The following is a 19,215-nucleotide window of genomic DNA, read 5'->3' on the forward strand; positions in this document are numbered from 1 at the left end:
TGGCTCTGTAAGAAGCATATGAAGGTTCTGGCGTGGCCTAGCCAGTCTCCAGACCTAAACCCAATAGAGAATCTTTGGAGGGAGCTCAAACTCCTTGTTTCTCAGCGACAGGCCAGAAACCTGACTGATCTAGAGAAGATCTGTGTGGAGGAGTGGGCCAAAATCCCTCCTGTAGTGTGTGCAAACCTGGTGAAAAACTACAGGAAACGGTTGACCACTGTAATTGCAAACAAAGGCTACTGTACCAAATATTAACATTGACTTTCTCAGGTGTTCAAATACTTATTTGCAGCTGTATCATACAAATAAATAGTTTAAAAATCATACATTGTGATTTCTGGATTTTTTTTTTTAGATTATGTCTCTCACAGTGGACATGGACCTCTGATGACAATTTCAGACCCCTCCATGATTTCTAAGTGGGAGAACTTGCAAAATAGCAGGGTGTTCAAATACTTATTTTCCTCACTGTACATACAAAAAAAAGAGAAGTTCAAAACCATATTAAACCTATTCAGAACTGTACAAAAAAAACTTTACAAGAAAAAGGAGAAGAAAAATGCACCTTTACTGTGCTGCTATACAAGTTTGACCTTGAAAGAAAAAGGACAGAAAAGCAGGAATAAATTAGGTGCTTTCACTACTTGGTCAAAGATGGATTTTTACATCATTTGCTTTCTGGTGGGAAACTAAGGAAATGTCCCTGGTGTGCAGGAAAACATGACTTATTGTGCACATTCTAGGGAGCCCAACAGTAATAAAAACATGATTAACAACATACAAACGTTGTAAATAACAATATTACACTGTAATGCACATTTTGCAAATGAAATGTAGGCCATAAAATGTATTTCACATAACTGTAGAGATTTTAATATATATTAAATAATTACCTTAATAAATTGCTTCTATAATGACAAATGCAAGAATAGTTTTCCAAATGTGGATTTCCAAATGTGGCCTGGCACACCTAAGGCTTTATAAGTAGTTTAGAACTATAAAGGTTGACAGAATCAGTTACCCTGCTATCCTTATTGCCACAAGAATTGTGTCTTAGAAATTGGGAAAAAGCAGATAAACACAGTGTTATTAATCATCTCTAAGCCTAGTGTAGTCCTGGGGGCTCTAGGTATGATATAACGATGCACTTGTCCGAGTATTGCATGTGCACACATTTATAGAATCTGGCGGATGCCCTTATCCTGAACAACTTACATAATTGCTTTAAAGTGTCTATCTATAAATATAGCCTAGTTCTGGCTCATTAAGCAAATTAATGACCAGTATCACTACTATCCGTTTTTATTACTTGATTATTACAAAGTACCTGTCTGGACATTTAACTCAAGTACAGTGTTTTACACTATATAGATAAAAGTGGATAAAGGTTTGTGGACCGTTGACCAAAACAATTTATATGGGCATGTTAAACATTGAACACTTTTACTATTATAATAACCTCCATTCTTCTGACACGATGATTCACTAGATTTTGGAGTGCAGTTGTGGACATTTCATTCAGACACAAAAGTGGGAAATTCTGGGAAGAGTTTCTCCCTTCATTCTGGACACATCTCTATTCTCTTTGTAAATACTGATTCACTCAGTATATAAAATAGTCCTTTTTTCTGCTTCTCCTTGTACCGAACAGAAAATCAATCTTTTATATTGGTTTTGTATTCATGTTATTGCTTATAAATGTATTATTGCTTGTTGTCTTTTCCACTGTCTTGGTTTTCTGAACATGTGTTGTTTATGGATTTAGGTTTGAATACTCATTTTACTAGATGACCAGGAATAAAAAATAAAATTAAAAAAGAAGTCAACCTGTTGTTGACACACTTCAATTAACAGTTAGCATTCCAATTAATCCCAAAGATGGGCAATAGGGTTGAGGTCAGAGCTCTATAGCAGGCCACTCAAGATCTTAAACTGATCTTCCATGGAGCTAGCTTCTTGCACAGGGTCACTGTAATGCTGAAACAGGTTTGAAGGGAAAATGTATTGCGATCTCATCAAAAGACATCATATACAATTGTGCGTCTCCAACTTTGTGGTTTAGGGATGAACCACATATGGCTGGATAAGTCAGGTGTCCCAATACATCTATCCATATAGTGTCTATTCCTTATATTAAGTATATATTACAAAGAAGTTTTAGGGTTATGATATTTGACATAGTACCAAAACCTAGGTTTGTATGTGGCTGAACCTTTATTATTAAACAGTTCATTAGTAAACTCTTAAAAAAAATGTAACTGATTTAATCAGAGTAACTGAATTCTTTGACTTTTTGTTGGTTTCATAAGATCATAAAAGCACAAATATATATCATATAGGTTTTTATATAGTACTCCTAAAATCTAAAAACATCATTGCACCTTTAGTTTTGAGAGTGTAATTCTTCTTTGTATTAAAATGTGGATAGATTATCTATATGTACAAAATAGAAAGACTGCTGGTGACAAACTACCAGCAAATCTGTAAACTTTCAGCATGGAGCAAACAGATTTATATGGATTGTTGCAATTCAAATAAACCACATTTTTAAAAAGAATCTTTTCTCTCCAATGTTGTGAAAACACAAATTACTCTAGGAACAAAGCTAATTAAATATACTGGGAACACATGTTGCTGCCATTTGGTATTATATGCTGACGGTGCATGATGTATCATCTACATTTGTAGATAATGGTATTGTTCTTTTTGGCAAAGTGTGTGCACACATGCATTTAGTCTGTCTCTTTACTGCTGAGAGACATGTTGTTCTCCTCCAGTGGGCTCACAGCTGCATCCTTAAACACTGTTCTGGAGCAGGAATCTGCCAGTCTGACTCAGACAGAGAACAGAAAAGCAAAAAAAAAAAAAAAAGATTAATTATGCAAATTAGGAAAAATAGTACATTCACGTTGAGTGACATCTGATATCAAAACAGTTGGCACGAATATTGTCATTTACGAGTGCTAACGAAGTTCTCGGAATTCAAAAGCTATTTAGAAATACCACAAATCTTCAGTGACAACACTTGACAAGGTCAGTTAACTGCAAAATTACCATCATTATTCCTAAATCTATCCTATGGTGTCCTACAAAAGTGCCATATTATTAATAAAAACGTTTAAAGAGTGAGAACAAGAATTTGAAATTCAAGGTTTATGTCCTAAAAAAAAGTCCCAAGACTTACAGTGAACATTAGCTTTTTAAATATTTTGTTTTTACATTTCCAACATCAACTTTTTTTTTTATTACAGTACGCAGCTGAAACAGTGAAAGAGCTGTGCCCTGCAATACTCCAATGTTTCCAAGGATATAGAAACTCAGTTTCATCTTGTCCTTGCCCCCCCCTTTAAATTAACAAATAACAGCACATTGACCATAAGAAACTTACAATAACCTCTCTAAATTTACAACATTTGGAAGACACAGATGCAGAGCAGTTGAGAGTTAATCGTGTTACTGAAGGATTTAAACTTGTGACCCTCCAATCCAAAGCCCAATGTCTTAACCACTGAGCTACTATTTTTCTTCACTGTATCAGAACAAGTAACAAACAAAGTAAGAAAAGAAAGTACAGCAAGCAGAGAGTTATAGTAGGTCATACAGTACACAGTATAGGTATATAGTATACACACAGTAGGTCAAATAAGTGTTTGATACACTACCGATTTTCAAAGTTTTCCCACTAACAAAGAACGGAGAGATCTGTAATTTTCATCGTAGTTACACCTGTGAGAGACAGAATCTAAAAAAAATAAAATAAAAAATCCAGAATGACTATGATTTTTAAATAATTAATTTCCATTTTATTGCATGAAATAAGTATTTGATCACCTACCAACCAGCAAGAATTCTGTGTCTCACAGACCTTTTAATTGGTCCTTACCAATAATTAAAATACCAATATTACCTGTATCAATTGCACGTGTTTAAACTCGTTACCCGTATAAAAGACACATTGCCACACACTCAATCAACCAGACTCCAACCGCTCCACTATGGGCAAGAACAAAGACCTGTCTAAGGACACTAGGGACAAAACCTTTAAAAAGTTTAAAAATCACACAATGTGATTTTCTGGAATTTTTTATTCTGTCTCTCACAGTTGAGGTGTACCTATGATGAAAATTACAGATATCTCTGTTCTTTATAAGTTTCGAAAATGTGAAAAATCGACAGTGTATCAAATTGACCCACTGTGTGTGTGTGTGTGTGTGTGTGTGTGTGTGTGTGTGTGTGTGTGTGTGTGTGTGTGTGTATATATATATATATATATATATATATATATATATATATATATATATATATATATATATATATATATATATATATATATATTTGTACTTTTGTAGATAAATGCTGAGTGCATGCATGGTTGGAATATTCACTCAGGCTTTCTTTTCCAGCATCTATGTATTCTGGTTCAGAATTACACATGCCTGCCAACTCTTTAACCTAAGAGGGCCTGGCATGTCAAACTCTTGGATCCAAGCATGCACTTAATGCACAATCTCACTCTGAGAAGGTTCTTCCTTCATTCTGGAAACCGCTACATGTCTATTCTCTTTGTAAATACTGCTTCATGCAGTATCTATGATAGTGCTTTTTATTTGGATCTCTATATACCAAACAGCTAATCAATCTTTTATATTGGTTTTGTATTCATGTTATTGCTTGTTTGTTTTTTCCAGAATCTTGGTTTTCTGAACCCGTGTTATTTATGGGATTTAGTTTTGAAGTCATATTCATAAACTCATTTTTACTAGAAGACCAGCCATTTAAAAAAACAAACAGTCAAATTGTTGTCCAAAGATGAAAACCAGACTTTAATTTAATTCAAACAACCATATACAGGCTTCAAGTTGCATTTCCAGCGTCAATGCTTTAAAAGCGGCTTTTAAAATTTGCACAATAAATGTGCAAAATGATGCACTTGCATATCATTTTTCATTCATATTATGTACCAGTTCCTAACATGTGCTTGTGTGGATGAGCTGGTGTATCATTTGCAAATGAGAATGAGCCATGCAGTACCATGCATACAAATTAATGCTGGATGTAAAAGGCAAAATTTTTAGAACTGTCTATGTGGTATTTCCACCATGTTCATCTCTGACAACAGAAATCTGGATCAGCCTCTATGAGCAGGAATGCAATGTTAATCTGACTCTAAACTAGCCTAGTGAAATTAAATAGTAATGTGTAACCCATGGCTCTGAAAGTGCTCTTTCACACAGTGCTGGTCACAACACAATTAAGGAAGTGTTCAGGAGCAGGCAAAAATGGGAAAATAAAATCTCAAGCACGCATCTACACTATATGTAGCGTGATAATAAGAATGAATGTCCCTTTAAATCGAAAATATGGGAAAAATGTTTTAGAAGCGTCTTGAGTCAATGGCTCTTCACTAAGAAATGCAACCTTTACCACCTACAGTACAAAATTCTCACACTTCTGCAAACCAGCAATCATCTCTACACCCCCCTCAAATAAAATAAATCACCTCACTTACCTGTTTCCATTTCCTCCACCCCCATACTGCTGCATGACAAGTGACAAAGACAGAGTGTTAATTCTTTATTCATTGCGCTGTAATTACATCACATACTGCCTTAACTCAACTGCTTATATATATGACATGTTTTAACCTTTGTGTCATAAGCAGTATAGGAATACAAGAATCACTGAAATGATGCTTTGATGGATGTTTTCCCAACAGCATCACTTCAAGTATTTCCTCTACTTTTACAACAGAGAGATAACGATTAAACTGATCTCATTTGAAGAGATTTATGTCTGCAAGCTTCCTTTTTTTTTTATTCAGTGATCCTGGCTACGTTCCTTGTTACATTATAGTAATAACAGTGGGAGCTTGTTGCCGAGGTAACTTAGTTGATTTATACTTGCTGAATGACCAAGCATATTAATTCACTGGCATGATAGCAGTGTTGACTACCACCATTGGCAGAGGAAAACAAATATAAATCACTCTGGTCAATTACACAACTGAGTTTCTGTTTGTTTAGAAGGATCCAGGGGATTAGCTTTGTGTCAGCCCCCTCTGTGGATCACCTGCTAGGATTAAATACCTAATCTTTAATTAGACTGTGTTCACACTCCAGGTCTATAAGATGAGCTGCCTGTGGCCAGAAGCCTACACCTGTGTTAAGGCATGCAAGAACCTATTTATATTATTATTATAAGGACCCAAGGTGTGAAAATCTAATGCTTTAATAGCTGTTATACCACAGATTCAATTCTCTAATCTGATTAGGCAGATAAGATATTAACCAATCAGCTTGGAGTCGGGTCATATCACACCAGCTGGTCCGTGGATTATTTTCCCAGAACAGCCATCATGTTTTATTCCTCCCTCATGAACCTGTTCAGTCCAGTTAAAATACATGGCGTTACAAGCGTTAAGACATTATAGGTCAATGTTCAAGTTCAGCATTTCTTCTATAATTTTGTAGGAAAAAAGGAGTCCTGCAGTTTATGTTAAGGCACCAAACGGCAACAGAATAAATCGTTCTTAACTTGAAGTAGCCAAACATTTATCTTGCAGTTTCTCTTTTGTATTTTCCCTTTCAGCCTTGGATTCCTTTTCATTCATCTCCTCTCTCTTTACTCCTAAATTTCACTACTTAAAACTGTTCTTTCCTTCATTTTGTCCCTTTCCATCCCCTCCAGATCTATTCTTTCAATCAGAGTAGCATGGTGCTGTTTTGTAAACCTGCATGGTGCAATGTTCACAAGCAGGCATTTGGAGAGTTTGTATAGCGGTGTGGTAAAATGTATCTCGTTAATACCGATATATTGTTTTTGATTGGTTAGATTAATTTTCTTTTGATGTACAGTTCTGACAGACTATCAGCATTTTCATGATTACATATGAACATATCTGCACTAAATTCGGTGTCAACATTACACCAAATATTGTATTTGCAGATCGATTCATAACAAAATGTATATTAATGGCACATAGCAACTTTCAATATATTTTTTTGTTTAGGCATTTATCCCCGTATGTGGGCCTTCCCCAAGCTGTTGCCACAAAATTGGAAGCACACAATTGTATATCTTTGCATGTTGTGGCAAGTGTTTACCTTCAGTGGAACTACGAGGCCCAAACCTGTTCCAGCAGTGCCAGAAAAACTTGGTTTGCCAAGTTTGGTGGAAAAGAACTCAAGAATCCTACACAGAGCCCTAACCTTGATCCCACCAATCAAATTTGGGATGAACTGGTACTTCAACAACCTGCCCTCAACATCAGTGTCTGATCTCACTAATGCTTTAGTGGCAAAATGCTCACAAATCCACACTCCAAAATCTAGTGGAAGTCTTCCTAAAAGTATACATGGTATTATAACACCAAAGGGGGATTAAATCTGGGATGGGATGTTCCATAAACAGATATGGGTATAACAGTCAGGTGTTTACAAACCTTTGTATAGTTATAGTGTATCTGGATTTTGGGTCCCACAACCTTGAATGTTTAAATGCTTGAATATTAAAACCCTTCCTAATAAAGGATTTTTATATTTTTTATTTAGCTTTATAGTGTTTTAATTATTTTTTTTAAATATATATTTCTTTACAATGAGTAGTTTTGTATCCCAAAACATATGGTTATGCAAACTGTTAAAACAGCACTATAGGCAACTACATTAGCAGAACCAATATTAATTTCTTGTCTCTGGAGAATTTGAGTCCTCCCTATTGGGGCATTAAAAAAATCTAAAGCTCAGCATTTATTTACCACTGCAATGGAGCAAAGTGAAGATTAGGTAAGTATATCAGAGCTGCAGGTGCAGAAAGTAAGCATAAGGAGTCATGACATGAAGCATGATGATTTTTCATGTTTAAGTAGCTGCACACAGGATCTGTTTCTTGAAAAGTCATGAAAAGGCATCTGCTATATTATTATGATAACTCAGCAGCTTTGAATGGGAATAAATTGAAGTGACACCATCAGTTAATTGATGCCTATTGGCATCATGCAACTGCTTTACATCATACAGTCAAAACAAGAAAGAATAAAATGAAGCACTTTGCAATGTCTAACTTTATGAGTTTGGAAAGTGCTATTAATTCTTTCGAAAAGTATTGATTTTTCCAGATGGGAGATTTACTCTGTTGGTTGTTGGGTTGTGCACAATGGTAATAGCTACTATTAGAAAGGAAAATGTGTTTTTGCTATTTTGCCTTCTCTCATATTCAGGCACTTTTAACAGCTCAGCACAAGGAGCAAAACCTTGATAGAATTGTGGGGCCTTCACACACATTTTCATTAATATACCTACAATACTCCACATAATTATCAAATCCACCCTATAAACATATATTTTATCTTTCAAAGCTGATTTACATCGGTATGATAAAACAGACAAAGACAAGTTTTTGGGTTCAGACAGTGCATTGAATTTCTCTCTGTCGCTCTCTCTGTCGCTCTCCCCATTTCTGTTTCTCTGCTTTTTGGTATAGAGCAGTTCACTGTAGAATGGAAAAACATGTAAGGCAAAAGCCTGGTTTGTATATGGCCTATCATTTTCTCCTACAAAATAAGAAAATTAACTGCATGTGGCCAAGATAATCTGTAAGCCTGTTTGTGCATCATATTACTGACAATTCTTTTTTAAAGAATGACATATCGCTCTTCCTGGGAGAACCCCCAAGCTCATATACAGTGCATTAAATATTCTGAACATCACAGTTGTACAATGTGAATTTGTGAACTGGGCTACAATTGGAATGCCTCTCAACCTTAAATGTGTGCCCAATAATAATAAGCTTTGAGATTAGCCTTTGCAGTCGTTTGCAAAAACCCTTTCAACCCATACAGCAGTATGTGATTAAGATAACTAATCAGTGCGTGAGTTTTTTTTATATTAGTTAATAAAGTTAATGTGCATACACATGATTTTTTTAGAACTATAATAATATTTGTTATATCTTTTGAAACAAAATGTACATTTGTTATATAATATTTTAAAACCAATAAAGCCAATAAACATATGCCTACCATTAATATATGGATAACCATTACAGTTTGTACTGCAGTAATTACATAGCCAACTCTTTTTAATATTGGAAAGAAGACTTACTGTAATAGACTTACCTCGACAATGTGTTGAAGCCTTCGTCATCTATATCCTTAAAAAAAAAAAAAAAAAAAGACATTCTGAGATTTATGATCAGTGACACATTTAAGCTCTGAAATTAACATAAATACCTCTATAATATGTTCATTATATGATTCAATTCTCTATTAGCCAAAAAATAAATGAATGTTTTGTTTTATACAGATTGTGAACCAGCCATATATTTAATCTCTGAAATTAAACATTTACATCCAACTTATCCAGAGTGTTATAAACTGTACACTGGTATAGTAAACACTTTCCTTTCTTTTCAATAAATGGAATTCAGTCACCATGAACAAGATTTAATTAACAAGAAGAGAGTCTATCAGGAAGTACAGCTGAAGGAGCTGATCGATGTAATCTTGCATAAGGTCTCCATGGTGAGTGATTATATTGCAGCTGGAGTCTAAAGCCAGTCTGTCCTTCATTTATTTATAAGAAGGTCAGAACCTCAATAGTAGAAACCTTTAGATTCAGCATTTTATAATGCAGTTTTTGATAAAAAGTCAGAATGGCCAGGCATCACTGTGGTCTCTAGAAGTGGGATTTTCCTCTTACTGAACATCCACAGGCAAAAAAAAATCTTTTTGTGAAGGTTGGGTTATGGATAATGGCAACATATTTTTTTTTGTTTGTTGGTTTTTTAAAACAGACAGTGCTGGGTCTGACAATTATTATTATTATTATCTTTTTTAAGAGTTTGAATTTTAAAATTGAATGCAGGATTCCTTCATGGTCCTTCAGGACTGATCCTGTTCCAGTATATCAGTGGTCTATTATTATCGTCGATAAAAGGTCATTTTATGCATCATTTCAAAGGGAGTCATTATGCATTTAGGAGGCTGTGTTAGTTTAAACAAAGCTTATGATTTTGAGGATTTATAGTGGATTTAGTTTGTCCATAGATTTTCATTTGAGTTCTTTTAAATTCAATATCATACCAAAATATGTATTTCTGATATATTACTAATATTATTTTTTATTATTTTTTAATGATACTAAATAAATAAACTTCCATTGGCACAATTCTGTAGGTTTTAATTTACTATTTATATTTCAATATGTAGGGCACCTCCAAAAATGAATCTCAGTATGAATAAATAAATGAATGTATAGTGTGAGACATGAGTAGTTTAGGTCTCCACCTAGTGGTTTAAATACATATTTTAATTAAAAAAGAAAAAAAAGAAAAAGAAAGTAAGAAGAAAAAAAAAAGGCTGTTACATAAAGAGAGTCACCACCACCTGGTGGAAACAACTTGCAAATACCTATCCAGGAATTTTGTGGGTCCAAAGCCATAAATATTTGGATATTAACATTAACTGCTTTTACTTATGTACCATAGTATATATGGGGTCAAAATAATATGTATGTAAATAGGTATATAAGCTTTTAGTGCAGACGTGCTGTTTCAGTTAGAAAGAAAAAAATCCAAATCATGAAATTACAGCACTTCAAGTTGTGAATATCCTATGAACAAATATATCAAATATATTTTAGACCAGATTAAGGAAAGGAAAATTGTATAGAGAAGGAAAGGAATTGTTCATGATCTGTCAATGGTATTGTATTTATTTAACTATATATATATATATATATATATATATATATATATATATATATATATATATATATATATATATATATATATACAGTGGGTACGGAAAGTATTCAGACCCCCCTTAAATTTTTCACTCTTTTTTATTTTGCAGCCATTTGCTAAAATCATTTAAGTTCATTTCTTTTCCTCATGAATGTACACATAGCACCCTATATTGACAGAAAAACACAGAATTGTTGACACTGTTGCAGATTTATTAAAAAAGAAAAACTAAAATATCACATGGTCCTAAGTATTCAGACCCTTTGCTCAGTATTTAGTAGAAGCCCCCTTTTGATCTAATACAGCCATGAGTCTTTTTGGGAAGGATGCAACAAGTCTTTCACACCTGGATTCAGGGATCCTCTGCCATTCCTCCTTGCAGATCCTCTCCAGATCTGTCAGGTTGGATAATAAACATTGGTGGACACCTATTTTTAGGTCTCTCCAGAGATGCTCAATTGGGTTGAAGTCATTGCTCTGGCTGGGCCATTCAAGAACAGTCACAGAGTTGTTGTGAAGCCACTCCATCGTTATTTTAGCTGTGTGCTTAGGGTCATTGTCTTGTTGGAAGGTAAACCTTCAGCCCAGTCTGAGGTCCAAAGCACTCTGGAGAAGGTTTTCGTTCAGGATATCCCTGTGCTTGGCCGCATTCATCTTTCCCTTGATTGCAACCAGTCGTCCTGTCCCTGCAGCTGAAAACCCCCACAGCATGATGCTGCCACCACCATGCTTCACTGTTGAGACTGTACTGGACAGGTGATGAGCAGTGCCTGGTTTTCTCCACACATACCGCTTAGAATTAAGGCCAAAAAGTTCTATCTTGGTCTCATCAGACTAGAGAATCTTATTTCTCACCATCTTGGAGAACTCCATGCGGGTTTTCATGTGTCTTACACTGAGGAGAGGCTTCCGTCGGGCCACTCTGCTATAAAGCCCCACTGGTGAAGGGCTGCAGTGATGGTTGACTTTCTACAACTTTCTCCCATCTCCCGACTGCATCTCTGGAGCTCAGCCACAGTGATCTTTGGGTTCTTCTTTACCTCTCACCAAGGCTCTTCTCCCCCGATAGCTCAGTTTGGCCGTTTGGCCAGCTCTAGGAATGGTTCTGGTCGTCCCAAACGTCTTCCATTTGAGGATTATGGAGGCCACTGTGCTCTTAGGAACCTTAAGTGCAGCAAAAATTTTTTTGGAAGCTTGGCCAGATCTGTGCCTTGCCACAATTCTGTCTCTGAGCTCTTCAGGCAGTTCCTTTGACCTTAATGATTCTCATTTGCTCTGACATGCATTGTGATCTGTAAGGTCTTAAATAAACAGGTTTGTGGCTTTCCCAATCAAGTCCAATCAGTATAATCAAAAATTTCTGGACTCAAATGAAGGTGTAGAACCATCTCAAGGATGATCAGAAGAAATGGAGAGCACCTGAGTTAAATATATGAGTGTCACAGCAAAGGGTCTGAATACTTAGGACCATGTGATATTTCAGTTTTTCTTTTTTAATAAATCTGCAAAAAGGTCAACAATTCTGTGTTTTTCTGTCAGTATGGGGAGCTGTGTGTACATTCATGAGGAAAAGAAATGAACTTAAATGATTTTAGCAAATGGCTGCAATATAACAAAAAGTGAAAAATTTAAGGGGGTCTGAATACTTTCCGTACCCACTGTATATATAAAAAGCACATATTTAAATATTTAACTATTACATGAAGAGTAAATTGTGGCCATAAAGGGATGCAAATGGACAGCAACAATATGCAGATTGGCTGAAGCATTCTTAATAGCAAGAAATAAAAATATATATTCTTCAAAGCATTTCATCTCCAGCATCCTGACCTTTGATATAAGTCAAATTGGGTCCACTAGATTCATGTTGGTGATATATCATATCACAGCAAAAATTTAAATCCATGATCTGTCTCAAGGTCTGATGTGTTCTGGCATGCTTTTCTGCACACTACAGTTGGAAGGAGTGTTAGTTCTAGTTACCAGAACCTACTCATTGCATGAATGAACAGTGGTACAATTGTTCCTTATAAAGTGTAACTATTATAAACATCACTAAGTTTTTCCACACTGATTATTTTATAAGTGTGGGTAAGATGCCATACCCAGGAATCCTGCTTGACTGGTTGTCTCCTGGCAGGCTTGCTGCGTGGGGATGGTGAATAAATGGAGGAGGACAGGCAGGGTTTCTGTTGTCTGTACTCAATTAGAGCCTGGGGTTTTTCAGTCTCTGTCAAACACATAAGTTCACACACGGACACAAATCACATACACAACTTATTAAAAAATCTTGTGTTATACATTAATCACTGGAGATTATATAGGAGGCTTATTGTACCTAAAGCAGAGGAAGGATTTGTTTCCAGATGAAGATCACTGCTTGAACAGGAACAGCAAGTTCGAGCCTTTTTTCCTTTTCCTGAACAGATTTTTCAAAACATTAGTCCTAAGGTACTGTTTAGACGTTTTATCACAGCTATGCTACATGGTCATTGTGTATTCTTTGATTGATTTTGTTCTAAATGCTTGACATAATGGTTTCTTGTAGTAGCCCACTGACATACCAATCAAGGTTCAAATATCAGACATAAAAAAAAAAACAATTATATATATATATATATATATATATATATATATATATATATATATATATATATATATATATATATATATATATATATATATTTGGTCTTTAAGAAGTCCTCACCTTCTTGGGCAATTTCCCAGAAATCCAAGGCAACTTTAAAAGCCTGTGCTACAGTAAGAGTGACTGCCTGGGCCTGTAGGGGCACAACAAGGTGAACTTTAGCCCTGTTGCACAAAAGTGTATGAGAAGAGGCACCCTACACTGTGTTTCCCCAGTGGCTCACAGTAAGTAAATACATACTAAATACTGAGGGCTGACCGAAGTATCCTGCCTATGAAGTTACCAAGTAGTAGTAGAGGTGGAAGAGGGAGAGTAACAATTTACACAACTATATTAAAATATTTTATTTGTTCCTGAAGTTGGATGGATTTTATTTTGTATTTCTCATTGTTTCTGCTTGAAAAAAAAAACATTTCCTTCTACAATTCATACATTTTTCAAATTTAAAATAAAGTTTAAATAAAAATAAAATGTGGGTCAATTATGTAACAAGATCATTTTAAAAGAGGTAGCATGGGTTACAACCCACATACAATAAAAAAATGCAATCTCTAATATTTTTTCAATAACAACAGTGATTTTTTTTTGAAAAAATTGACAATATTTGTCATGTTTATATATAGCTGTGCCAAAAACGCAGTGTTTAAACTGTACTAATTAGCAGGTACACTATTATAATTGTTTACAAATTGTGATTCATCATCAAGCAATTTACAAATATAAATTGGGGAAATGAAGTTATAACTCTGTAGTTATCCTTCTGCACTCAAACATGTTGCATTCATCTTAAATACAGACTCACAATTTTCTTCTTTTGGCAAAGGAAGGCATGGCACTCCAGAGTCTCACTGAATTCACTCTGTGACACGTAGGCAAAGACTTTATCCTGAGTTTTATCAGCCGTGCAGTAAGAGATTCTAGAAAGTAGATAACAATTAAGCATGTATTGATTAGTAGTTGATTAGAAAGTAGAAAGAAAATCAACAAAAAGTGCAGACAGATGCAAATGCAGTTAAACTGCTTTAATCAGAATGCAGAAAAAAAAATTATATAAAAAAAGAAAACAAGCACAATTTTTGTTTAATAGATAAACATATTAGGGCAAATTTTTTTTTTTTTAATAAATTAATAACAAAAGTAAAAAAAAAAAAAAAACAAAGTTACAATAGGAAACACACTAGCTTTGCATGATTTTTAAATGAGCATCCTTTTTAAAGTGAATTTGGTTTAATAAAGATGTGCATAAATGTCAGTAATTCTAGAAGATCTGCATAAAGAGAAATGTGTATTTTTTACTGTGAGCATTATTAATCATGATGGTTGTATCTGTGCACTGTATACTTACAAATAATAACATACAAATATAACAAGTGTTACCCTGCCACCTGATTGACAAACTGTTCATGACTACTTATATCAAATAAACAAATAATATATTTATAAAATAATAATAATAATAATAATAATAATAATAATAATAATAAAATGCTGACATCTTGTAAGGCCAAAGTCATTGGTTCCAATTCACATCTTCAGTACCTCAAATTAAATCTTATTGCACTCATCTTCTCACAGCATCTAAGAATGTAATTACAACTAAAGCATGGAAAGATTCCATCTGTTCTTTTTTCTGTAATGTTTGGAGTAGCTCTTCCCCAACACAGAATGTTGTAATAATCTGATATTTTAAATACAGAAGACATTTGCTGAATAAACAGACCAGTTATACACTATGGCAAAAAGGTTTGTGGACACCAGATCACAATACCAAATGTGGGCGCCACAAAAGCTAGCATGCTACAGCCTGCTCAGCATGCTTGTGCGAACACTAGAGGGAAGCACACTGTAAGCAGAGACAATGTCAGACAAGATCCATTACCAGAGGATGCCAGAAAGCAAGGCCTTGATTATACTTGATGGCAATCAGCACCACTTGTGACTGTCTATTTACAGAAAGTTTTCCAGTCATTTATTACTTAGTCTCGAGTGAAACTTGCTGTGTGCTGGTGCGCAACACTGGACTGGTCATTTCTGTAACTCTTGTTCCTTCTAGCCTCCTGAGTGCTCTAAACTCTGTGTAAGCAAGAAATTAAATGAAATGAAATAAAATATAGTTTCCTTAGTTTAGATGTGGGCCTCTTGACCTTCTCTGCACTTGGCCCATCCATCTCCATGTGACTGGCTCATTCACTTGAGTTATTGTGTTAAATCCTTGGGCAGGGATCAAAATGGGGTGACTTCTGTTATAAAACAATATATAAGATGTTCTTGTATGCTGTAATATTATTTCCTTGTTCCAGCATTTTAATGCCCCTGTGGAGAAAATGGAGTTCCTAAAGCTATATAGTGAAAACGTTTGTGTAAAAGCAATATGTACTTTACACTACAGATGGTAGCCTTATGGCAGATTTTGACCCTGGCAACACGTGATTTGATGGCTGAAATCTGATTAGATAGAAACTTTCCTAAACTTACACTACAGTGAGCAGCACAAGTAAGAAAAAACTTGAAGAGAATTAACTATTGGGAATAATTTAATAAATATTCATGGAAAAAATTGTAGCAAAATGTAAGTCAGGGATTCTGATAATGTTTCGGCCAAAAGAGAAGCCCTTGCTGGCCCTGACAGCCCACCACTTAATAATCTACATGGCATATGAAGAAGGTACTATATATATATATATATATATATATATATATAAATATATATATATATATATATATATATTAGTTCTATATAGGTGTTTATAAATCTTGTTGTGTTTTCCAAATCACATATAAATTATTTTTTTTTTTTTTTAAACCACAGATCAAAAAGGTGATTCAAAACTCAAGGCAAGAGTCAAGTATTTTGTGTATATGTAGATTTTAACCTAGAAAAGCAGGTGTTGCATTCAGGGCTTAGCTCTAACAATCACTATATAAGCAGTGTTATTACTGATACCCGACCTAAATAAGAATGCCCAAAGTGCTCTTCTTCTCTCACTCTTTTTTGATGCATTGATGTACGTGGCAAGTCGTTAATTATCTTCATCAGTATTGCAGTTCCAGACTTAATTATAAGCAGCTATGATCTGTGGGACAAAAGAGCAAAGTTCCAAATACTGGCCTAAATAAAGTTTCTCCACCAAACTAATAACAAAAAGAATAAACTTATGCTGGAATTTACAAAGAATCCATTTAAATCCTGTTAAATAAATGTCCTGAACAGAAGATTCAATCATGAACTTGTCACTTTATTAGGAACACCAGATTAATTTATTAATTTTTACAGTCAGTATCAAACCTTGAGACAGATGGACTACAACAGTAAAAGTCCACCGTGGGTTCCATTCTACATTTCTACATCTTTTGGTCTGAGGAATCTTGCTGTTTAATGACGCATGCAGATATTAGAATCTTGCATCAACAGTATGAATCTATGAGCCGGTTCAGGCTGCCGGTGGTGTAATGCTGTGGGGAATATTTTCCTGTCACACATTGTGCTTATAATACCAGTCAGGAAATGTTTAAATGTGGCAGCCTATCTGTGTATTGATAATGACCATGTTCATTCCTTATGGCTACAATTACCACTTTTAGCATGATAACGTGCCACTTGAAAGTGACAAAATATGGATTCGACCATTTCTGTCCTTGATGCTTGTTCAGTCTTTTGTCATTTTGAGACTGGACCACTGCAACTCTCTGCTGGCAGGTCTTCCTCTGAACGCTATTCGTCCACTGCAAATGATCCAAAACGCAGCTGCATAACTTGTGTTCAATCTGCCCAAGTTCTCCCACCACACCCCACCGCTATGCTCCCTCCACTGCCATCTGGAATCTGTACGCATTAGATTCAAAACACTGATGTTTGCCTACAAAGCCAAAAATGGACCAGCACCCTCTTACCTCGGAGACCTCATCACACCTCATACTGCACCATGCTGTCTGAGATCCTCCAGCACTGCTCAACTGGTACCACCTTCTCTTAGGGTTATTTCACATATTTCAGGGCTCTTCTCCGTTCTGGCACCAAGGCGGTGGACTGAACTTCCACTAGATATCTGAACAGCAGAGTCCCTGGCTATGTTTAAGCAACGGTTGAAAACTTACCGCTTCCTGAAACACTAAAACTAACAATTTCCAAGTTTGCTTTGTTTAACAAAAAATTATAATAAGATAATAATTTCAATAAAAATCTACAGAGTTGTAGACTGATTTAACTTTGTAATCTAGGGTACCAGTGTAGATTTATTCATTGATTGAGACTTAAAGCACTTTTTGTATGTTGCTCTGGACAAGGGCATCTGCTAAATGCCACAAATGTAAATATCAAGCTGGCTACATAAGAAGTATACTTCATTGGCCTACGCAAATCTGAATCTATTGTCATAATTTTGATGTGGTACAACAGAGGATTTCCAAATTTCCAAAACAGATTTCCATTGCAATCATGCAAACATGGATCCAGGATCAGACCAGGATCATAAAGCAATGCTGCCCTGAGCGTAAATAGAAATAGGGGTGGGGGAGTCCTACATAGAATTAGTAAAGCGCTCCTGGTTTGGTAGAAAGTATATAGAGGTATTGATAAAAAAGTAAACAGAATTTCATTCAGTATTACAATTGTCTCATTTGACTTGAGACGTTCCACTAAAATAAAAACAAACAAGTGTTTACAGTTTTAGCTACAACAGTGATATTTGGTGTGGTGTCAATCAAGGCAGAACTGTCCATCAATAAAGACACACAAAAAGATTTGCATTAGTAAGCCTCTAACTGGGCTGAAACGCTGAGAAACCGAGGTATGTTGTTTCTTTAGAAATAGTGTGCTGGAGATGTCATTTTGCAAAATTGATCTTCGCAAATCTTTGTAAAAGAATCTTTAAAATAAAAGACATTACTCCAGAAAAACTAAAGTAAAAGAGGATTTTATGAACAATGTGCTTTAGATAAGGTTGAATTGTTTAAGTGAAGAGGGAGCCTGTATATGTTCTTCTTTACTGCACTGTGCTGTAGAGGCTGTGCTGAAGATGTTAGCACTGGCACAGTGGGAGCAAAGCCAAGACGAGTTTTAACCTGTCAGTGAAATCTCATTACGCAGACACCGAGCAGATTTCCAGCTGAACAAATAAAAACAACAATAAGCAACCTCACACACCATAAGCTTTAGAACCATTTACATGTACTTCTCACAATGTCCACACATCTCTACTCTACTATATCCTTTATATTTATTCACTGTACATAAATACATACATACATACACATAAATATAATAAACACACGCACGCACACATTCACTGGCCACTTTATTAGGTACGCCTTACAAGTACCGGGTTGGACCCCCTTTTGCCTTCAGAACTGCCTTAATCCTCCAGAGCATAGATTCAACAAGGTACTGGAAACATTCCGAGAATATGGTCTATATTGACATGATAGCATCACGCGGTTGCTGCAGATTTGTTGGCTGCACATCCATGATGCGAATCTCCCGTTCCACCACATCCCAAAGGTGCTCTATTGGATTGAGATCTGGTGAGGCCATTTGAGTACAGTGAACTCATTGTCATGTTTAAGAAACCAGTCTGAGATGATTCGCGCTTTATGACATGGCGTGTTATCCTGCTGGAAGTAGCCATCAGAAGATGGGTACACTGTGGTCATAAAGGGATGGACATGGTCAGCAACAATACTCAGGTAGGCTGTGGCATTGACACGATGCTCAATTTGTACTAATGGGCCCAAAGTGTGCCAAGAAAATATCCCCCAAACCATTACACCACCACCACCAGCCTGAACCGTTGATACAAGGCAGGATGGATCCATGCTTTTATGTTGTT

General features: G+C 35.5%; 1 protein-coding gene across 8 annotated transcripts in view; it reads right to left on the reverse strand.

Annotated features, from left to right (window-relative positions):
* Positions 1-485: 485 nt before the first annotated feature.
* LOC310737604 (low density lipoprotein receptor adapter protein 1-B) overlaps positions 486-19,215 on the reverse strand; it is a 37,720-nt gene continuing 18,990 nt past the window's right edge. The window contains exons 4-10 of one of the 8 annotated variants that reach the window (XM_083562006.1): positions 14,193-14,307; positions 13,451-13,523; positions 13,082-13,162; positions 12,849-12,973; positions 9,116-9,150; positions 5,510-5,538; positions 486-2,829 (exon numbers count right to left, since the gene is read on the reverse strand). In XM_083562006.1, the coding sequence (XP_083418132.1) occupies positions 2,783-2,829; positions 5,510-5,538; positions 9,116-9,150; positions 12,849-12,973; positions 13,082-13,162; positions 13,451-13,523; positions 14,193-14,307 (505 nt within the window). In that variant the 3' untranslated portion in view covers positions 486-2,782. Of the gene's footprint in view, positions 2,830-3,955; positions 3,994-5,509; positions 5,539-5,564; positions 8,491-9,115; positions 9,151-9,761; positions 10,720-12,402; positions 12,974-13,081; positions 13,163-13,450; positions 13,524-14,192; positions 14,308-19,215 lie in introns of those variants that run through there. The other 7 variants (XM_083562007.1, XM_083562009.1, XM_083562008.1 and 4 more) reach the window with 7 other exon arrangements.

The sequence above is a fragment of the Silurus aristotelis genome, assembly GCF_946808225.1.
Source record: "Silurus aristotelis genome assembly, chromosome: 15".
Lineage (NCBI taxonomy): Eukaryota > Metazoa > Chordata > Actinopteri > Siluriformes > Siluridae > Silurus > Silurus aristotelis.